The sequence below is a fragment of the Salvelinus alpinus genome, chromosome 3 (genome assembly GCF_045679555.1).
Source record: "Salvelinus alpinus chromosome 3, SLU_Salpinus.1, whole genome shotgun sequence".
Classification (NCBI taxonomy): Eukaryota; Metazoa; Chordata; class Actinopteri; order Salmoniformes; family Salmonidae; genus Salvelinus; species Salvelinus alpinus.
The window spans coordinates 26077720-26101490 of NC_092088.1; the positions used below are offsets into that span (position 1 = coordinate 26077720).

General features: G+C 43.6%; 1 protein-coding gene across 1 annotated transcript; it reads left to right on the forward strand.

Moving 5' to 3' along the window:
• The first annotated feature begins 1414 nt into the window (after positions 1-1414).
• Positions 1415-23704, forward strand: syt5b (synaptotagmin Vb). The gene is made up of 9 exons (XM_071392308.1): positions 1415-1536; positions 9189-9383; positions 10896-11074; positions 11207-11305; positions 20414-20581; positions 21179-21346; positions 21508-21625; positions 21867-22000; positions 22107-23704. Exons 2-9 carry the CDS (start codon positions 9194-9196, stop codon positions 22314-22316), a joined length of 1266 nt encoding a protein of 421 aa, XP_071248409.1. The 5' UTR covers positions 1415-1536; positions 9189-9193; the 3' UTR covers positions 22317-23704.
• Positions 23705-23771: the final 67 nt, after the last annotated feature.

Genomic DNA, 23771 nt, shown 5'->3' on the forward strand with positions numbered 1-23771 from the left:
GAGGTGTTTAGTCCCAGGGTCCTTAGCTTAGTGATGAGCTTCGTGGGCACTATGGTGTTGAACGCTGAGCTGTAGTCAATGAACAGCATTCTCACAAACTCAGCAAACAAAGAAACGTCCTCTCACTGTCAACTGTGTTTATTTTCAGCAAACCACCCTTTTTGAGCGAACCTCATAGCGTTGTTTAGTGCGCTGCCGAGTGCAGATAGTGTTCACACCAGTCCAAACGAACCGAACTAAGGGGGTAAACGCACCAGAGTTCGGAAAAACCCCACCAAACCAATTTGGTATATAGGCCTCTCTACTGTAAGTGTCTTAGCTTGTCAAGTAACTGGCAACTCAGGGAAATTTGTTGGCAAATGGCCAACTTGACAGTGTTTATTTGAAGGTGTGGGTTTTCAATAATCCATTTAATTTTTCAGTGCACTATCATGTTGATTTGAATTCTTCTAAACGAGGATCACTGACTGACTCGCTCTACACTAGAAACCCATTGGAGTATTTGTATGTGTTATCTTCCATGCAGTCACTACTAAAGGGAGGCAAGGGTCTTCTGGGGGGGTAGGACCCCACCCATAACAAAGACCCCAAAAACGAATGTGCTTAAATAATGACCAAAGACATGGGTTTATTAAGATTAATAGCTGAGAGGGACTTAGGTGGTGAATGAGTCTCTCTCCCAGCGCCCACAGTGAAGCAGATGAAGTTGGAAATATGTATTCATTTTTACAATATTTGTTTTCATGATCACATACATCTAATGGATCGTAAAAATCAAATGAATCATTTTGAGTCAAACTCCTAAATTAGAATGTTCCCCATTTCATTTTTTTCCATTGGTGCTCCAACATTGCAGGTTGAGAGGGGGAGAAAATAAACGTTTGTATGGTTTCTTATTTTACGATTTTCACTCATTGTCAGATTCCTTTGAATGAGTGTTGTCTGTACTCTAAAATGGATGAACAGGATGGACTATCCACTCTCAATGAAAGTACTCCCCAGATAGATGATTGACTGAGAGGATAGCCATGTCCTGAGGATTAGTGGAGGGAGATGAGGGATGCACTTCAATCTCAGTTTTGATGGATCAACAAAACCACCACTTCAATCTAATGATCGAACGGGCACTTTCCCACTCTCACGGCGAGAACCACAGACTGATCAATGCGTTTGATCTCCCTACAAAGTGAGGGAAGTTAAATAAAAGGCTACGACTGTTGCTCTTATGGAATTTCTATTTAAACCAAGAGATGGATCAACAAATGTGTTGTTGACATACTCCTATAGGGAGGGTGGGGGAGAGTGAGATTAACGTCACGGGCTGCTTTAGTGATTTGACAGCGCTTTAGCTTAGAAGGGGGGGGGGGGGGGGGGGGGGGGGGGGACAAGCTGACAGGCATAATAGTCACTGGAATATTCACGAAGGAAGGAACGATGGGTGTGTGAGGGTTCCCAAGGGCCATTTTGACACAAAAGTGGTTTATTCCAAAATTGATGATATAAAAGACAGAGGGGAAAAGGGGAAAATATTAACAGGTAAGCCCAATGCGATTTCATTTCATAATCATCATCTGAAATTTCTTGAAGCTTACTAAGTAAGAATTGTTAACAGTTGCATAGATGAGAATTGCTTTCCCCACTGGGAACACACTTATTGAATCAATGTTGTTTCATAGCCATTTGTCAACCTATTGTGACGTGGAACCAACATGGATTTGCAAAAAGTCATCAGTAGTCATCAGTACTGTTCTTGTAAACACTGACATTTGGGTAAAACTTGAACTTAAATACAATGACTTAACAAGACTAACAGGTTGTTTCATCAATCTAATTTCAACATAAAAATCATAACTATGTATACGTTTAAAATGATGTCGAAAATTCCACGCAGAAACATATATATATATACAGTGGGGAGAACAAGTATTTGATACACTGCCGATTTTGCAGGTTTTCCTACATACAAAGCATGTAGAGGTCTGTAATTTTTATCATAGGTACACTTCAACTGTGAGAGACGGAATCTAAAACAAAAATCCAGAAAATCACATTGTATTATTTTTAAGTAATTAATTTGCATTTTATTGCATGACATAAGTATTTGATACATCAGAAAAGCAGAACTTAATATTTGGTACAGAAACCTTTGTTTGCAATTACAGAGATCATACGTTTCCTGTAGTTCTTGACCAGGTTTGCACACACTGCAGCAGGGATTTTGGCCCACTCCTCCATACAGACCTTCTCCAGATCCTTCAGGTTTCCGGGCTGGCGCTGGGCAATACGGACTTTCAGCTCCCTCCAAAGATTTTCTATTGGGTTAAGGTCTGGAGACTGGCTAGGCCACTCCAGGACCTTGAGATGCTTCTTACGGAGCCACTCCTTAGTTGCCCTGGCTGTGTGTTTCGGGTCGTTGTCATGCTGGAAGACTCTGCCACGACCCATCTTCAATGCTCTTACTGAGGGAAGGAGGTTGTTGGCCAAGATCTCGCGATACATGGACCCATCCATCCTCCCCTCAATACGGTGCAGTCTTCCTGTCCCCTTTGCAGAAAAGCATCCCCAAAGAATGATGTTTCCACCTCCATGCTTCACGGTTGGGATGGTGTTCTTGGGGTTGTACTCATCCTTCTTCTTCCTCCAAACACGGCGAGTGGAGTTTATACCAAAAAGCTCTATTTTTGTCTCATCAGACCACATGACCTTCTCCCATTCCTCCTCTGGATCATCCAGATGGTCATTGGCAAACTTCAGATGGGCCTGGACATGCGCTGGCTTGAGCAGGGGGACCTTGCGTGCGCTGCAGGATTTTAATCCATGACGGCGTAGTGTGTTACTAATGGTTTTCTTTGAGACTGTGGTCCCAGCTCTCTTCAGGTCATTGACCAGGTCCTGCCGTGTAGTTCTGGGCTGATCCCTCACCTTCCTCATGATCATTGATGCCCCACAAGGTGAGATCTTGCATGGAGCCCCAGACCGAGGGTGATTGACCGTCATCTTGAACTTCTTCCATTTTCTAATAATTGCGCCAACAGTTGTTGCCTTCTCACCAAGCTGCTTGCCTATTGTCCTGTAGCCCATCCCAGCCTTGTGCAGGTCTACAATTTTATCCCTGATGTCCTTACACAGCTCTCTGGTTTTGGCCATTGTGGAGAGGTTGGAGTCTGTTTGATTGAGTGTGTGGACAGGTGTATTTTCTACAGGTAACGAGTTCAAACAGGTGCAGTTAATACAGGTAATGAGTGGAGAACAGGAGGGCTTCTTAAAGAAAAACTAACAGGTCTGTGAGAGCCGGAATTCTTACTGGTTGGTAGGTGATCAAATACTTATGTCATGCAATAAAATGCAAATTAATTACTTAAAAATCATACAATGTGATTTTCTGGATTTTTGTTTTAGATTCCGTCTCTCACAGTTGAAGTGTACCTATGATAAATATTACAGACCTCTACATGCTTTGTAAGTAGGAAAACCTGCAAAATCGGCAGTGTATCAAATACTTGTTCTCCCCACTGTATATATTTATTTTAAGGCTTAAAAATCCTTCTTTAACCTGTCTCCGCCCCTTCATCTACACTGATTGAAGTGAATTTAACAAGTGACATCAATAAGGGATCATAGCTTTCACCTGGATTCATCTGGTCAGTCTGTCATGGAAAGAGCAGGTGTTCCTAATGTTTCGTACACTCAGTGTATAATATATTGGGGTGGTTGAAAAGAAGATTAATTCCATATTTGATTAGACATTTTTTTTTAACCTTATTTCAATGTAGATAGTAAAATGTTTTGGTTGAATGAATGTCATTGTTTCAACGTCATGCCATCAACCTAAATAAAGAGGTACATTGCCTTCAGAAAGTATTCACACCCCCTTGACTTTTTTGACACTTTGTTGTGTTACAGCCTGAATTTAAAAATAATTAAATTGAGATATTTTGTCACTGGCCGACACACAATACCCCATAATTTTTAAATGGAATTATATTTTAAGAAATGTTCACAAATCAATTACAATATAAAAGCTGAAAGGTCTTGAGTCAATAAGTATTCAACCCCTTTGTTAGAGCAAGCCTAAATAAGTTCTGGAGTAAACATTTGATTCACAAGTCATATTCTCTACGCATTTCTCTACGGCTGGCCATGCTTTCCACCTGGCTACCCCTACCCCGGTCAACTGCCCGGCACCCTCCACAGCAACCCGCCAAAGCACCCACCATTTCTCCTTCACCCAAATCCAGATAGCTGATGTTCTGAAAGAGCTGCAAAATCTGGACCCCTACAAATCAGCCGGGCTAGACAATCTGGACCCTCTCTTTCTAAAATGATCTGCCGAAATTGTTGCAACCCCTATTACTAGCCTGTTCAACCTCTCTTTCGTATCGTCTTGAGATTCCCAAAGATTGGAAAGCTGCTGCGGTTATCCCCGTCTTCAAAGGGGGTGACACTCTAGACCCAAACTGCTACAGACCTATATCTATCCTACCCTGTCTTTCTAAGGTCTTCGAAAGCCAAGTTAAATAACAGATTACCGACCATTTCGAATCCCACCGTACCTTCTCCGCTATGCAATCTGGTTTCAGAGCTGGTCATGGGTGCACCTCAGCCACACTCAAGGTCCTAAACGACATCATAACCGCCATCGATAAGAGACATTACTGCGCAGCCGTATTCATCGACCTGGCCAAGGCTTTCGACTCTGTCAATCACCACATTCTTATTGGCAGACTCGACAGCCTTGGTTTCTCAAATGATTGCCTCGCCTGGTTTACCAACTACTTCTCTGATAGAGTTCAGTGTGTCAAATCGGAGGGCCTGTTGTCCGGACCTCTGGCAGTCTCTATGGGGGTGCCACAGGGTTCAATCCTCGGGCCGACTCTCTTCTCTGTATACATCTCTGTATACATCTCATGCTCTTGCTGCTGGTGATTCTCTGATACACCTCTACGCAGACGACACCATTCTGTATACTTCTGGCCCCTCTTTGGACACTGTGTTAACTAACCTCCATACAAGCTTCAATGCCATACAACTCTCCTTCCGTGGCCTCCAACTGCTCTTAAACGCAAGTAAAACTAAATGCATGCGATTCAACCAATCACTGCACGCACCTGCTCGCCCGTCCAGCATCACTACTCTGGACGGCTCTGACTTAGAATACGTGGACAACTACAAATACCTAGGTGTCTGGTTAGACAATAAACTCTCCTTCCAGACTCACATTAAGCATCTCCAATCCAAAATTAAATCTAGAATCGGCTTCCTATATCGCAAAAAAGCATCCTTCACTCATGCTGCCAAACATACCCTCGTAAAACTGACCATCCTACCGATCCTCGACTTCGGTGATGTCATCTATAAAATAGCCTCCAACACTCTACTCAACAAACTGGATGCAGTCTATCACAGTGCCATCCGTTTTGTCACCAAAGCCCCATACACTACCGACCATTGCGACCTGTACGCTCTCGTTGGTTGGCCCTCGCTTCATACTCGTCGCCAAACCCACTGGCTACAGGTTATCTACAAGTCTCTGCTAGGTAAAGCCCCGCCTTATCTCAGCTCACTGGTCACCATAGCAGCACCCACTCGTAGCACCCGCTCCAGCAGGAATATCTCACTGGTCACCCCCAAAGCCAATTCCTCCTTTGGTCGTCTTTCCTTCCAGTTCTCTGCTGCCAATGACTGGAACGAACTGCAAAAATCTCTGAAGCTGGAAACACTTATCTCCCTCACTAGCTTTAAGCACCAGCTGTCAGAGCAGCTCACAGATTACTGCACCTGTACATAGCCCATCTATAATTTAGCCTAAACAACTACCTCTTCCCCTACTGTATTTATTTATTTATTTTGCTCCTTTGCACCCCATTATTTATATTTCTACTTTGCACATTCTTCCACTGCAAATCTACCATTCCAGTGTTTTACTTGCTATATTGTATTTACCTCACCACCATGGCCTTTTTTTGCCTTTACCTCCCTTATCTCACCTCATTTGCTCACATTGTATATAGACTTATTTTTCTACTGTATTATTGACTGTATGTTTTGTTTATTCCATGTGTAACTCTGTGTTGTTGTATGTGTCAAATTTCTATGCTTTATCTTGGCCAGGTCGCAGTTGCAAATGAGAACTTGTTCTCAACTAGCCTACCTGGTTAAATAAAGGTTAAATAAAAAAATTCATAAAACAAATATAATAAGTTGCATGGACTCACTCTGAGTGAAATAATAGTGTCTAATATGATTTTTGAATGACTACTTAATGCCTGTACCCCATTCATACAATTATCTGTAAGGTCCCTCAAGGAATTTTAAACACAGATTCAACCACAAAGACCAGGGAGGTTGCAAATGCCTCTCAAAGAAGGGCAACTATTAGTAGATGGGTAACAAAAAAAAAGCAGACATTGAATATTGATTTAAGCATGGTGAAGTTATTCATTACACTTTGGATGGTGTATCAATACACCCAGTCACTACAAAGATACAGGCCTCCTTCCTAACTCAGTTGCCGGAAAGGAAGGAAACCACTCAGGGATTTCAACTTGAGTCCATTGGCGACCTTAAAACAGTTACAGAGTTTAATGGCTGTGATATGAAAAAACTAAGGATGGATCGACAACATTGTAGTTACTCCACAATACTAACCTAATTGAAAGAGTGAAATGAAGGCCTGTACAGTATAAAATATTCCAAAACATGCATCCTGTTTGCAACAAAATGCTGAAGTAATACTGCAAAAAAATGTGGCAAAGCAATTACATTTTTGTCCTGAATACAAAGTGTTATGTTTGTGGCAAATCCAGTACAGCACATTACTGAACACTCCATATTTTCAATCATAGTGGTGGCTGCATCATGTTATCGGTATGCTTGTAATTGTTAAGGACTGGGGAGTTTTTCAGGTAACAACACATCCGCCACGCTGATCCTCAACACGGGGGCCCCTCATGGATGTGTGCTCAGTCCCCTCCTGTACTCCCTGTTCACTCATGACTGCACGGTCAGGCACGACTCCAACACCATTATTAAGTTTGCCGGCGACAACGATGAGAGCTATAGCCTATAGGGTGGAGGTTAGAGACCTGGCCGTGTGGTGCCAGGACAACAACCTCTCCCTCAACGTGATCAAGACAAAGGAGATGATTGTGGACTACAGGAAAAGGAGGACCAAGCACGCCCACATTCTCATCGACGGGCTGTAGTGGAGCAGGTCGAGAGCTTCAAGTTCCTAGGTGTCACCAACAAACTATCATGGTCCAAACACACCAAGACAGTCGTGAAGAGGGCACGACACAGCCTATTCCCCCTCAGGAGACTGAAAAGATTTGGCATGGGTCCTCAGATCCTCAAAAAGTTCTACAGCTGCACCATCGAGAGCATCCTGACTGGTTGCATCACTGCCTGGTATGGCAACTGCTCAGCCATAAGACTCCTATGGAACAGCTAATCAAATGGCTACCCAGACTATTTGCATTGCCACCCCCCCCCCCCCCCCCCTTTTACGCTGCTGCTACTCTCTGTTTATTATCTATGCATAGTCACTTTAACTCAACCTACATGTACATATTACCTCGACTAACCGGCGCACATTTGACACTGTACCGGTACCCCCTGTATATAGCCTCGCTATTGTTATTTTACTGCTGCTCTCTAATTATTTGTTACTTTTATTTTACATATTTAAAAAATTTTGCTTAACACTTATTTTTCTTAAACTGCATTGTTGGCTAAGGGCTTGTAAGTAAGCATTTCACTGTAAGGTCTACACCTGTTGTATTCGGCGCATGTGACAAATAACATTTTATTTTATTTTCGAACACTCACTACTGAGTTCCAAACTGCTTCTGGAAGCAATGTCAGCATAAGTGTTCGTCGGGAGCTTCATGAAATGGGTTTCCATGGCCAAGCAACCGCACACAAGCCTTAGATCACAATGCGCAATGCCAAGCGTCGGCTAGAGAGGTGTACAGCTCGCCGCCATTGGACTTTGGAGCAGTGGAAACGAGTGCAGTCCGACGGACAAAGTGTAATCCGACGGACGAATCTGGGTTTGGCAGATGCCAGGAGAACGCTATCTGCCTTAATGCATAGTGCCAACTGTAAAGTTTGGTGGAGGAAGGGGGGGACCAACTCCATATTAATACCCATGATTTTGGAATGAGATGTTCGGCGAGCAGGTGTCCACACACTTTTGATAATGTAGTGAATATGTCACATCTATAATGGGTGAGGTGCAGAGCAGAGATATGAAAACACATAATTAAACCTGAAAATATGTCTTACACATGCATTCAGTTCATCACCTATTTTCCTACTCTTTATACTCTCTCTGAAAATCGCTTTATGTTTAGTTTTTACTATGCTTTCATGAAGTAATCACCATTAGCTGTACTGCTGTATCATCTTAAAATCTCTTTTATCTTCCTCAAATTCCCATTATCATATGTATTCATGGGGAAGCACTAGATGCATCTACTGCATTTCAAAGATGGTCTAGAAATAGGCAGAATTGTAAGGAAGGAGGATGGACAAGCCAAGGAAATGTTATGTAAAGCTTGTGATTGAGATTTCCCTTCACAGTACATTCCATTGGACATTATCCTCTGAAATTACTAGATATAGACCCACTACCCCTGAAACCAGTGCCAGTTATGAGAGAGAGGGTAGGATATGCTGGGACTGGGGCTTGGGAGGGCGGGGAATGGGAGGGGGTAAACCACCTCTTAGTTAAGCTTCGGGGGTCTGGGATTTTGGATTAATACTGTAGTAATCCAGTTATGTGTCAGCAGAGAGAGAGCGATAGAGGGATAGATAGAGGGATAGATAGATAGATATGGCGAGAGAGGGAGTGAAGGGGAGTGGGGGGGGGCGACATGGTGGGTTATGGGGAGGGATGAGATGAGAGGAAGAGGGATTAAGGTCAGCCTTGTTGAGCATCTGGTTTATTGTCCGGTGCTCTCTGAAGGAGGTGACACTTTTGGATAATACATACACGTTTAGCCTACTTGAATTCACACACTGCAACTAGAAACCTGAATGTTCTGAACTACCCATATGATGATATAAATACATGAGACAACGGATTATCTTATTCTATCAATCATCATTATCTGTCAACATTGCCTAGAATTTGTTTGGGGCCAACTAATCCTATGCGTCCTTGCCCTGTACCTGCTATTTATCAGCTGGAATGAGGATGGCCAGTGTGCAGTTCCGGGCCCGTCGGGCTACGGAGCCGGCAGAATCAGAACCTGAACATGAAAAAGAGCCAGAACAAGTAGAGGAGCCAGCTGCCCACGTCCCTCCAGCACACCACCCCGGCCACCACAACTATGACCACATGAAGAACAAGTTCATGAATGAGATTGGCCATCTGCCACGTAAGTAGTTCCTGGCATGTAGATGGAATTGGACAAGACTGAGGACTACACAGACGCTGTTTTCCTAACGTTTATGTCATCTCTGTAGCTATCGTGGAAGGTTGAAATCTGCTTGGGTCCTGATCCTGATGTGGCAATTTAATTCTCTCATGGATTTTTTTGGGGTGGAGGGACTGAGTGATGAGTTGGTGACAAAAATAGAATGAGAGTTATAGGACCGTACATATAAGCCATGACAGATGTTAGAACTATGGAATGGGACACGGAATCCACAATGTCACTTCATCATCTTCATTTGATCATATCATTCCTCTTTTCTCACAGGAATTATTCACAGAAGTAATAACGTTTTCATTCTCCATGTGCATTTCCTTTGCATATACCTACAGTTGCGGACAAATCTATTGGCACCTCTGCACTTTATAATGGAGTGCAATGGAGAAGAAAGTTCTGTTTAGTCTTTCAAAACTGGTTGAATGACTATTGTTCCCCTGTAGGCACCTACAATTTACCACATAAATTACACCGTAAACAAGAATGACTTGCCTCCAATCAAATGAATTTGAATTTTTCATAATTTAGCCCAGGATATTTTTTTAAGTCAATATGATATGTCAGTTTTTTTTATTTTATTTTAATAAAAAAATTTATTATCCCCTTTTCTCCCCAATTTTCGTGGTATCCAATCGCTAGTAATTACAATCTTGTCTCATCGCTACAACTCCCGTACGGGCTCGGGAGAGACGAAGGTCGAAAGCCGTGCGTCCTCCGAAGCACAACCCAACCAAGCCGCACTGCTTCTTAACACAGCGCGCCTCCAACCCGGAAGCCAGCCGCACCAATGTGTCAGAGGAAACACCGTGCACCTGGCCCCCTTGGCTAGCGCGCACTGCGCCCGGCCCGCCACAGGAGTCGCTGGAGCGCGATGAGACTAGGATATCCCTACCGGTCAAACCCTCCCTAACCCGGGGGACGCTAGGCCAATTGTGAGTCGCCCCACGGACCCCCCGGTCGCGGCCGGCTGCGACAGAGCCTGGGCGCGAACCCAGAGACTCTGGTGGCGCAGCTAGCACTGCGATGCAGTGCCCTAGACCACTGCGCCACCCGGGAGGCGAATATGTCAGTTTTGATGTTGGTCCTGTGCAGATGTAAATCAAACAAATACACCAACGTTTTTTTCTTCTCAATTTCAACTTATTTGAGAAGAAATAGTGAATCGTGCAACGGTGCCACAAATATTTGGACCGCAACTGTATATTGGTACAGCCTCCCTTCCCCTGTGTACATTGTGACATTACAACCCCATCGAAGTCGATAGCAATCATGTCTGTTATTGTTTTCCTTTAAGATTTGTTTTTCGCTGTCGTTAACAAACCTCGTCCCTTGTTCAGATGTGATCCACTAGTCAACATCGCTTCCCTCCCTGTTTCAAGTATCTTGGTATAGTTTCTCATATGTTAAGATAGACAGTATGTCATTAGATGTTAATTGTGTTGCATCTTTCTTCTGTAGTCCCTATGTGGGCAGTTGGGGCCATCGTCGTAGTGGTGCTGGTGCTGGTAGGATGCTGCACCTTCTGCCTCTTCAAAAAATGCTTTGGGAAAAAGAAAAAAACAAAGAAAGTGAGGGAGAGGAAGGCTGGCCGCCGGAGGAAGGCAGACAACGAAGGGGGAGGAGAGGGTGGCGATAAGGTGAGATGGATACAGGGGAAGAGATGGGGAAGAGATGAAATACACACATTTCCCATGAATGTGAGGAATATAGACAGTGCCGTGCAGTATCAAACAAAAACAGAAAAGATGTGTCTGCGCTCTATTATTCAGGAAGAAGGGGATAAGAAAGAAGGGGAAGGAGAGGAGAAGGAGCAGGAGAAGCTGGGAAAACTGGAGTTCTCCTTGGACTACAACTTCACAGATGCCCAGGTAGTGCCAAGTCCTTTTGTTGTATGGTACGATACTTTGTCAAAAGAGGCCCCTGTACTAATTCTGTATGACTAGCGCCCTGTGTTTTGCGCAATCATGTCACATGGCCTGGATTTGAACCTTTATTTAAAGCTTTTTCATCAAACAGTCCCCTTTTCTTTTTATCTCAGATGGTCCAGCACCATCCTCAGACAATTGCTTACATTTTTTGTGTCATTCCCATTTCTGGATAGTCTTGCTATGTCTCATGACTGCGCAAAACACAGTGCCTTATATATGACAGCACAGCACATTTGTTGCAATTCTGTTATTTACTGAAGCAGATGCTATTCTCCAGAGCAACTTACAATCAGTACATACACTTAGCAAAGATGTAAAACAGCAGAATACTAGCCTAACTGGTGTGTGACAACATTAGTTAAGTATGTGGACATCCCTTCAAATTAGTGGATTCGACTATTTCAGCCTATACACTTGCTGACACATGTATAAAATCGAGCACACCGCCATGCAATCTCCATAGACAAACATTGGCTGTAGAATGGCCTTAATGAAGAGCTCCGTGACTTTCAACGTGGTACTGTCATATGATGCCACCTTTCCAACAAGTCAGTTCGTCAAATTTCTGCCCTGCTAGAGCTGTCCCAATCAACTGTAAGTGCTGTTATTGTGAAGTGGAAATGTCTAGGAGCAACAACGGCACAGCCGCGAAGTGGTAGGCCACACAAGCTCACAGAATGGGATCCGACGTGGGCTGAAACGCGAGCGCGTAAAAATAGTCTGTCCTCGGTTGCAACACTCACTACCGAGTTCCAAGCTGCCTCTGGAAGCAACGTGAGCACAAGAACTGTTTGTCAGGGGCTTCATGAAATGGGTTTCCATGGCCGATCAGCTGCAAAAGATTACCATGCACAATGCCAAGCGTTGGCTGGAGTGGTGTAAAGCTCGCCGCCATTGGACTCTGGAGCAGTGGAAACATGTTCTCTGGAGTGACGAATCACGCTTCACTATCTGGCAGTCTGACGGACAAATCTGGGTTTGGCAGATGCCAGGAGAACGCTACCTGCCCGAATGCATAGTGCCAACTGTAAAGCTTGGTGGAGGAGGAATAATGGTTTGGGGATGTTTTTCATGGTTCAGGCTAGGCCCCTTAGTTCCAGTGAAGGGAAATCTTAACGCTACAGCATACAATGACATTCTAGATGATTCTGTGCTTCCAACTTTGTGGCAACAGTTTGGGGAAGACCTTTTCCTGTTTCAGCATGACAATGCCCCCGTGCACAAAGCGAGGACCATACAGAAATGGTTTGTCGAGATCGGTGTGGAAGAACTTGACTGGCCTGCAGAGCCCTGACCTCAACCCCATCAAACACCTTTTGGATGAATTGGAACGGCGACTGCGAGCCAGGCCTAATCGCCCAACATCAGTGCCCGACCTCACTAATGCTCTCGTGGCTGAATGGAAGCAAGTCCCTGCAGCAATGATCCAACATCTAGTAGAAAGCCTTCCCAGAAGAATGGAGGCTGTTATAGCAGCAAAGGAGGGACAAACTCCATATTAATGCCCATGATTGAGCAGGTGACCACATACTTTTGGCCATGTAGTGTGTGTATATTATATACAGGGTTGGGGAGTAACGGATTACATGTAATCTGTTACATCAAATCAAATCAAACTTTATTTGTCACATGCGTCAAATACAAGTGTAGACCTTACCGTGAAATGCTTACTTACAAGCCCTTAACCAACAGTGTAGGTCAAGAATTGGTAAGAAAATATTTACCAAATAAACTAAAGTAAAAAATAATACAAAGTAACACAATAAAATAACAATAATGACGCTATATACAGGGGGTACCGGTACCGAGTCAGTGTGCGGGGGTACAGGTTAGTTAAGGTAATTTGTACATGTAGGTAGGGGTGAAGTGACTATGCATAGATAATAAACAGTGAGTAGCAGCAGTGTACAAAACAAATGGAGGAGGGGGGTGGGGATTACAATTTAAGGGATTACAAAAAACAGTAACTAATCCGTTACCAGACAAAAAATTGTAATCAGATTACAGATACTTTTGAAAAACTAGATGATTACTTAGAGGAGTACTTTTAAATTCAGAAAGGATGTTTGCGGAAAATAAATCTTTGACACTTTTCCGTTTTCTCAATGACATTCAAATCAGCATTGAAAAAAGGCGCAAATTAAATTTTGTTTCACCTTGCTGTTCACAAATCTAAATGTGTATTTGAACCCAATAATGGTTGAATTCAAGAAGTTTAAGCTGCCTATCAATCATTGTTTTTGAAACCAGTGGACAGCCAGTGAAAAATGTGTTCTTGCAACAGCTGCATAGTGCGGATCCCAGTCTATGAAATAAAAGTGGGGCTTTTATTGCTGAATCTAATTTATGCTGCTAAAAAATATATATCCATAGGCCTAATGGACACATGCTCAAACTTGCACACTTCTAATAGACTTAAATGGGCAATCTGTATTTGCTACATCCATTTTTGGACTTATATTTATATAATTTATATCTCCATTGATTCTTGAAGAATATAACTTGTAAATGCCTCATGAGCTTAGTTTAGCTGTCACACTCCATGAGAACCCAAAATATTAACTTGTTTTATTCCAATGTTTGTAAACATTGTAAATGTAAACCAACACTGTATAGCCTCATTACATGGTTAAAACAATATTTTTTATATCATGGATGGTCAGTCCTTAAATCCATAGCTCTGTCTATTAATCTGTCACGATCGTCTTGAGGTGAAAGAGTGGACCAAGGCGCAGCGTGATATAAATACATCCTCTATTTATTAATGAAGAAGATGAACACGAAACGAAATACTTACAAACTAAACAAAACAACAAACGACCGTGAAGCTACAAAACGAAAGTGCACACACAAGGCCCCTTAGTTGTGCGGGACGTGGCCCCCACTCCACCATAGTCAATACCCGCTTTGGTGGCGCCTCTGGAACGGCGACCCTAGCAGCGAGTCCCGGACTGAAGACCATCCCAGAGGGCGCCACTGGACGGAGAGGCAGCTCCGGACTGAGGGGCGGCTCCGGACTGAGGGGCGGCTCCGGACTGAGGGGCGGCTCCGGACTGAGGGGCGGCTCTGGCAGATCCGGGCTGACTGGCGTCTCTGGCAGATCCTGGCTGACTGGCGTCTCTGGCAGATCCTGGCTGACTGGCGTCTCTGGCAGATCCTGGCTGACTGGCGTCTCTGGCAGATCCTGGCTGACTGGCGTCTCCTGGCTGACTGGCGGCTCCTGGCAGATCCTGGCTGACTGGCGGCTCTGGCAGATCCTGGCTGACTGGCAGCTCTGGCAGATCCTGGCGGCTCTGGCGGCTCTGGCAGATCCTGGCGGCTCTGAAGGCTCAGGACAGACGGGCAGCGCAGGCGGCGCTTGGCAGACGGACAGCTCAGACGGCGTTGGGCAGACGGGCAGTGCAGGCGACGCTGGGCAGGCAGGCAGCTCAGATAGCGCTGGGCAGACGGCAGACTCTGGCCGGCTGAGGCGAACAGTAGGCCTGGTGCGTGGTACCGGAACTGGAGGTACCGGGCTAAGGACACGCACCTCAAGGCTAGTGCGGGGAGCAGCAACAGGACGCACAGGACTCTGGAGACGCACAGGAGGCTTGGTGCGTGGTGCCGGAACTGGTGGTACCGGGCTGGAGACACGCACCATAGGGCGAGTGCGTGGAGGAGGAACAGGGCTCTGGAGACGCACTGGAAGCCTGGTGCGTGGTGTAGGCACTGGTGGTACTGGGCTGAGGGCACGCACCTCAGGGCGAGTGCGGGGAGAAGGAACAGTGCGTACAGGGCTCTGGAGACGTACAGGAAGCTTGGTGCGTGGTGGAGGCACAGTCTTCACCAGACTGCTAGTACGCACCTCAGGACGAGTATGGAGAGCTGACTCAGGTGGCATCAAATCCCGCACACGCTCCTTCAAGCGGATGCGGTGCTTTATGCTCCACACCAGCAAATCCCTCATTTCGCTCTACTCCAATTTCCCCATTAATTCATCCACAGTCTCAGCTTCACTCCCCTTACTCACCTCCAATTCCACCTCGACTGGCTCTGGTTCCATCTTCGGCTCCTCACAGTAAGCACGGGGAGCTGGATCAAGTCTCCTACTTGACCCAGCTACACTCCCCGAGAGCCCCCCCCCCAAGAAATTTTTGGGGTTGCCAGCCGCTCTGCCGTGCTAGCTCCTCATACCGGCACCTCTCTGCTTTCGCTGCCTCCAGCTCAGCTTTGGGGCGGCGATATTCTCCCGGTTGTGCCCAGGGTCCTCCGCTGTCCAGACAGCCAACTCTGATTGAGAACCACTCATGCAACCATAGACATACCTAGACACCTACACTGAACACAACCCCATAAACTCTACCAAAACCCCCTAATACAATACAACCATCCAAAATACACACAAACATCCCCCATGTCACACCCTGACCTAACTAAAATAATACAGAAAACAAAGATAACTAAGGCCAGGGTGTGACATAATCTGAGAGTGGTTACATTTCTCCAGGCCCATCCCTCAGCTTTTTACCAAAACAGAGGCGGGGCGACAGTATTGTTTCATCTGTGGATTTGCCCTTTAAACAGCTGCATATTATCAAGATATCAAAATGTCACCAACAAAAAGATAAACCCTAGGCCTATAGAAAATGCAGCATATGGCATTCATTCTTCACATGTAAATAGCATGCCATGAGCACAGCATTTAATTTTCAACTTGAATCAATGAGCCCAATCTGTCCTCCATGACAACAAAATCATAAACAACAGAGTAGGGCTGGCTAATAAGTCCTTAGTTGTAACGACCTGGGTGTCGGGGGGTGCGAAGTCAGACGCAGGAACAGCAGAGCTTCAATATGTTGAGTCTTTAATGCCCAACGGGCAAACAAAATGTCCAACACGGACGTACTGGGTGTCATACACAACGGTCCAACGACACGAGAAACAAACCCAGTCCACAATAACAATATAACCTCCCGAAATCCAAAAGCTACAATATAACAATCCCGCACAAAGAAGCGTACGGGCTGGCTTACTAATAAAGCCACACTAATTAACAACTAACTGAACACAGGTGATACAAATAAACACATAAGGAGGGGGAGGAAAAAGAGTCAGTGGCAGCTAGTAGGCCGGTGACGACGACCGCCGAGCGCCACCCGAACGGGAAGGAGAGCCTGCCTCGGTTGAAGTCGTGACATTAGTTTTGAGGTCATGCTCTGGTAACACAATTTGGCTAACCTAGACTTCCATAAGTCCTATTCTTGAAGATCAAGGGGTATAATGTATATTGGAATGACTGGAATTCTGATAGACTTTGGTTTTTAATGTAAAGATATCATTTTACCGTATTATTAAATGTAGTAGAAAGCGATGGGTTAGAAGAAGCCGTCGTATCCAACCCATAAATTTGAATTTAACATCCATTTATGGCCAGCTATGTAAACTTTAATATTGACTTATCCTGCAATAGATGTCGTTCAATTGGTAACATACATTTTTGTCTTCTTCTAATGCCTCTTAAGGGGAAAGTAATGTAAAAGGAACGGAAGGTACTCAGATTACGTCACTGACTTTGGGTAATCCAAAGGTTACGTTACTGATTACAATTTTTGACAGGTAACTAGTAACTGTAAAGGAATACATTTAGAAAGTAACTTACCCAACCCTGATTATATACAGTGAGGGGAAAAAGTATTTGATCCCCTGCTGATTTTGTACGTTTGCCCACTGACAAAGAAATGATCAGTCTATAATTTTAATGGTAGGTTTATTTGAACAGTGAGAGACAGAATATCAACAAAGAAATCCAGAAAAACGCATGTCAAAAATGTTATGAATTGATTTGCATTTTAATGAGGGAAATAAGTATTTGACCCCTCTGCAAAACATGACTTAGTACTTGGTGGCAAAACCCTTGTTGGCAATCACAGAGGTCAGACGTTTCTTGTAGTTGGCCACCAGGTTTGCACACATCTCAGGAGGGATTTTGTCCCACTCCTCTTTGCAGATCTTCTTCAAGTCATTAAGGTTTTGAGGCTGACGTTTGGCAACTCGAACCTTCAGCTCCCTCCACAGATTTTCTATGGGATTAAGGTCTGGATACTGGCTAGGCCACTCCAGGACCTTAATGTGCTTCTTCTTGAGCCACTCCTTTGTTGCCTTGGCCGTGTGTTTTGGGTCATTGTCATGCTGGAATACCCATCCACGACCCATTTTCAATACCCTGGCTGAGGGAAGGAGGTTTTCACCCAAGATTTGACGGTACATGGCCCCGTCCATCGTCCCTTTGATGCGGTGAAGTTGTCCTGTCCCTTTAGCAGAAAAACACCCCCAAAGCATAATGTTTCCACCTCCATGTTTGACGGTGGGGATGGTTTCTTGGGGTCATAGGCAGCATTCCTCCTCCTCCAAACACGGCAAGTTGGGTTGATGCCAAAGAACTCCATTTTGGTCTCATCTGACCACAACACGTTCACCCAGTTGTCCTCTGAATCATTCAGATGTCCATTGGCAAACTTCAGACGGGCATGTATATGTGCTTTCTTGAGCAGGGGGACCTTGCGGGCGCTGCAGGATTTCAGTCCTTCACGGCATAGTGTGTTACCAATTGTTTTCTTGATGACTATGGTCCCAGCTGCCTTGAGATCATTGACAAGATCCTCCTGTGTAGTTCTGGGCTGATTCCTCACCGTTCTCATGATCATTGCAACTTCACGAGGTGAGATCTTGCATGGAGCCCCAGGCTGAGGGAGATTGACAGGTCTTTTGTGTTTCTTCCATTTGCGAATAATCACAGAAACTGTTGTCACCTTCTCACCAAGCTGCTTGGCGATGGTCTTGTAGCCCATTCCAGCCTTGTGTAGGTCTACAATCTTGTCCCTGACATCCTTGGAGAGCTCTTTGGTCTTGGCCATGGTGGAGAGTTTGGAATCTGATTGATTGATTGCTTCTGTGGACAGGTATCTTTTATAGAGGTAAGAAACTGAGATTAGGAGCACTCCCTTTAAGAGTGTGCTCCTAATCTCCGTTCGTTACCTGTATGAAAGACACCTGGGAGCCAGAAATCTTTTTGATTGAGAAGGGGTCAAATACCTATTTCCCTCATTAAAATGCAAATCAATTTATAACATTTTTGACATGCATTTTTCTGGATATTTTTGTTGTTATTCTGTCTCTCACTGTTCAAATAAACCTACCATTAAAATTATAGACTGATAATATCTTTGTCAGTGGGCAAACGTACAAAATCAGCAGGGGATCAAATACTTTTTTCCCTCACTGTATACAGTACCACTCAAAAGTTTGGTCACACCTACTGATTCCTGGGTTTTTCTTTATTTTGACATTGTAGAATAATAGTGAAGACATCAAAACTATGAAATAACATACGAAATCATGTAGTAACCTAAAAAGTGTTAAACAAATCAAAATATACTTTATATTTGAGATTCTTCAAGGTAGCCACTCTTTGCCTTGATGACAGCTGTTCACACTCTTGGCATTCTCTCAACCAGCTTCATGAGGAATGCTTTTCCAACAGTCTTGAAGGAGTTTCCACATATGCTGAGCACTTGTTGGCTGCTTTTCCTTCACTCTGCGGTCCAACTCATCCCAAACCATCTCAATTGGGTTGAGGTCGGGTGATTGTGGAGGCCAGGTCATCTGATGCAGCACTCCATCACTCTCCTTCTTGGTCAAATAGCCCTTAAACAGCCTGGAGGTGTGTTGGGTCATTGTCCTGTTGAAAAATAAATAATAGTCCCACTAAGCGCAAACCAGATGGGATGGCGTATCGCTGCAGAATGCTGTAGTAGCCATGCTGGTTAAGTGTGCCTTGAATTCTATATAAATCACAGACAGTGTCACTAGCAAAGCACCATCACACCTCCTCCTCCTCCATGCTTCACGGTGGGAACCACACATGTGGAGATCATCCGTTCACCAACTCTGCGTCTCTCACACATATGGAATCATGTAGTAACCAAAAAAGTGTTAAACAAATAAAACAAATATTTTACATTTGAGATTCTTCAAAGTAGCCACCCATTGCCTTGATGACAGCTTCATGAGGTAGTCATCTGGAATGCATTTCAATTAACAGGTGTGCCTTGTTTAAAGTTAATTTGTGGAATTTCTTTCCTTCTTAATGTGTTTGAGCCAATCAGTTGTTTTGTGACAAGGTAGGGGTGGTATACAGAAGCTAGCCCTATTTGGTAAAAAAACAAATCCATATTATGGCAAGAACAGCTCAAATAAGCAAAGAGAAACGACAGTCCATCATTACTTCAAGACATGAAGGTCAGTCAATGCGGAAAATTTCAAGAACTTTGAAAGTTTCTTTCAGTGCAGTCGCGAAAACTATCAAGCACTATGATGAAACTGGCTCTCATGAGGACCGCCACAGGAAAGGAAGATCCAGAGTTACCTCTTCTGCAGAGGATAAGTTCATTAGAGTTAACAGCTTCAGAAATTGCAGCCAAAATAAATGTTTCACAGAGTTCAAGTAACAGACACATCTCAAAATCAACTGTTCAGAGGACACTGTGTGAATCAGGCCTTCATGATCGAATTGCTGCAAAGAAACCACTACTAAAGGACACCAATAATAAGAAGAAACTTGCTTGGGCCAAGAAACACGATCAATGGACATTAGACCAGTGGAAATCTGTCCTTTGGTCTGATGAGTCTAAATTTGATATTTTTGGTTCCAACCGCCGTGTCTTTGTGAGACGCAGAGTTGGTGAACAAATGATCTTCACATGTGAAGAATCTCAAATATAAAATATATTTTGATTTGTTTAACACTTTTTTGGTTACTACATGATTCCATAGGTTATTTCAAGGTTTTGATGTCTTCACTATTATTCTACAACGTAGAAAATAGTAAAAATAAAGAAAAACCCTGGAATGAGTAGGTGTGTCCAAACTTTTGACTGGTACTGTATATATATTCAATAATGTGTTAATATCAACCATGTCTGAAATTGAGACTTTCTGGGAGAAATGTCTTGAACCTTTAATCTTCACCTGATCATCCTGACTCATCCTCTTGGTCTTCTCTCTCCAAAGCTTATAGTGGGTATCCTCCAGGCTCAGGATCTGGCTGCCATGGATATGGGGGGTACCTCAGACCCCTATGTAAAAGTCTACCTGCTCCCAGACAAAAAGAAGAAGCATGAAACTAAGGTCCAGCGCAAGAACCTGTGTCCGGTTTTCAACGAGACCTTCATCTTCAAGGTTTACGTGGTGTCTTGGCCTTGTGGTTTTGTTTGTTTGTCTCATGTCTGGGTCTGTTTGTTTGTTTTCTGTCTCTGTAGCAGCTTGTGTTGGTGTTCCAGGTTGTTGATGATGTATCACTTGTTGGTCTCTGAGTTCACGTGGGCAGAAGTCGAGCCCATGTCCGTGCTCCCCTTCGTAGTTTGTCTCTCGTACTCTGATTGCCGCCCGTCAAGGTATCCCCGAACAACTTTAAAAATGCAGAATTAAGAATGCATTTTTACTTGTCTCCTGTTAATACATGTTTTCATTTGTTTGCTTTGTTTGTCTGGGTTTGTTAGTTATATGTATTTATATGTTGGCATGTTTAGTTTTATTCTATAATTATTATTTTACATTGAACTGTTTTTGATATACATTGATATACATATACATTGATATACATATACATTGATATACATATACATTGATATACCTATTAAGAACTGCACTAACCAATGCTGTTTTTTAATAACTCTAAGCAAGAGCCAACAATGCATTACATAAATCTCTCTCTATCGAGGAGCATCAGTTGGCCAGACATGCACTTGTGACTAATGCCCCTGCCTTTCCTCCAAGATCCCGTACACGGAGTTGGGAGGGAAGATCCTCGTGTTGCAGGTCTTCGACTTTGACCGTTTCTCCAAGCATGATGTGATTGGGGAGATAAAGATCCCCATGAACAGTGTGGATCTGGGACAACCAATGCAATGTTGGAGGGACCTGGAGAACAGTGAAAAAGAAGAGGTATGCTGTAATGTGGTATTACTAATCCTTTGGTCATCCATCCGGTCACCCCCACATTTGCATGATGGATAGATCACAACCTAATGTAATAGATTCCTCCTTATTTGATCCGTTTCTGGCTGGTGGTTTAACACCATGTTGTTCCGGTGTGCATCTCTAAGGCAGAGAAACTGGGTGATGTCTGCATCTCCTTGCGCTACGTACCTACTGCTGGCAAACTCACTATCAACATCATGGAGGCCAAGAACCTAAAGAAGATGGATGTTGGTGGCTTATCAGGTGATTTTAAATCTCTCAACAAATAGTGTTCTTTTCTCGATCCCTCTAAGGTTGTGCGGCCTCGCAAATGTATCAGCAACGTTTTCAGTTCGCACGATCGCAGATTCATCCAATGACATATGTGTAAAAATCGGCCCTCGTGAGTCTACCAGCTGTCCGGCATGCAGCTTTGTCGGATCAAAGTCGACCAAAAAACATTGACAAATTGGCTTGCTCCCTTCTCATCCACCCTTCCCCTCAGATCCATTTGTGAAGATTGTTCTGCAGCACAATGGGAAACGGATCAAGAAGAAGAAGACAACTGTCAAGAAGAACACACTCAACCCTTACTTCAATGAGAGCTTCAGCTTTGAGATTCCCTTCGAGCAGATTCAGGTATTGCATCTTTGCCTTATCAATCCATATGTAGTTGCAGAGTACCCAGTCAGTATTCTGGAAGTATAGTAAGTGTTTCAATGTATCTCCTGTGTTTCTTATTCAGAAAGTGCAGGTCGTCATAACAGTGTATGACTACGACAAGCTTGGGAGCAACGATGCAATCGGCAAGACCTTCATGGGTTACGGTGCCACAGGAGTGGGTCTCAAACATTGGTCCGAAATGTTGGCCAATCCCAGACGTCCAGTTGCCCAATGGCATGTCCTCTGCCCAGAGGAGGAGGTGGATGCAGCTCTGAAGGTCCCACCTCGTTAATAATCCCTCGACATCCTTGGATCATTAATGTTATCCACAAGGAAATCAAAACATTTTTGATATGTCTTGTCAGTGTTATTAAGACCTCTTTGTATGTTTGCCTCTGTCTGTTTTTCTGTCACCTCTTTTTGGCGTACTTTTTTTGTTAAGTGTGTGTGTGTTTGTACGCGTGGGTTTGTACGTGTGTGTGCATGTGCACGCATGGCAGCATGAGCGTTCATGTGTTTGTGTCTCTGACGCCATTGGATGTTTTTAAAATGACCTGCATTTGTCTCAATGTTCAGGAATGATTATAGCCCCTACTATGTTATTTAGTTGTTTTATAAAACATCCCTCTGTTGGTTTCTAAATGTAGGCCTAGATGTAAAAAAATATATAATAATAATAATTAAAATATGCACCCTTGTTATATGGCCTTATAGGCTACAGACAATCAGATGAAGGAATTCAATTGGTTTTTGACTCATTGATAATGATTTTGTGAACTGTCATGTAGGCCTACGTTAAAAACATAATTAGTGGCAGTGGTTATAGTTAGAATTAAGATTGCATTATGTTTTGCTTGTTGGTCGTAAGATACTTCAACTATACTGAACCGAAATATAAACGCAACATGTAAAATGTTGGTCCCATGTTTCATATGCTGAAATAAAAGATCCCAGAAATTTTCCATATGCATTTCTCTCAAATATTGTGCACAAATTTGTTTACATCCCTGTTAGTGAGCATTTCTCCTTTGCCAAGATAATCCATCCACCTGACAGGTGTGGCATATCAATAAGCTGATTTAACAGCATGATCAATACACAGGTGCACCTTGTGCTGAGACAATAAAAGACCACTCTAAAATGTGCAGTTTTGTTACACATGTCCACCAGAGCTGTTATCAGATCATTTAATGTTCATTTCTCTACCATAAACCGCCTCCAACATAGTTTTAGAGAATTTGGCAGTACGTCCAACCGGGCTCACGTGTAACAGACCCCGTGTAACCACGCCAGCCCAGGACATCCACATCCGGTTTCTTCACCTGCGTGATAGTCTGAGACCAGCCACTGATGAAACTGAGGAGTATTTATGTCTGTAATAAAGCCCTTTTGTGGGGAAAGCCTCATTCTGATGGTGGGCCTCTGCCCAGTCATGTGAAATCCATAGATTAGGGCCTAATGAATTTATTTGAATTGACTAATTTCCTTATATGAACTATAACTCAGTAAAATCGATGAATGTGTTGCATACTGAGTTTATATTTTTGTGCAGTATATTTATGTTAGTAAGAGAGTAAAATTCAGTGTGAGGTGCTATGTCAATGTGCTAAATAATGCTCCCTATTTTTCCTATAAATGATTTTGTTCAATGACTTCAACTATACAAAATAAATTATAATTTCAAAAAAGTGTTGGGTTTCGTTTCATGCATCTGCTCTCCACTATGAAAAATGCTGCAGTTACACAA

What these genes read in the sequence shown, in the direction of transcription:
- syt5b (XM_071392308.1), top strand. Translation starts at nt 9,194, where the DNA reads ATGAGGATGGCCAGTGTGCAGTTCCGGGCCCGTCGGGCTACGGAGCCG. An exon ending in GAGGAGAGGGTGGCGATAAG is followed by an intron (nt 11,075 to 11,206) that starts GTGAGATGGATA and finishes TCTATTATTCAG; the next exon opens with GAAGAAGGGGATAAGAAAGA. An exon ending in ACGAGACCTTCATCTTCAAG is followed by an intron (nt 20,582 to 21,178) that starts GTTTACGTGGTG and finishes CTTTCCTCCAAG; the next exon opens with ATCCCGTACACGGAGTTGGG.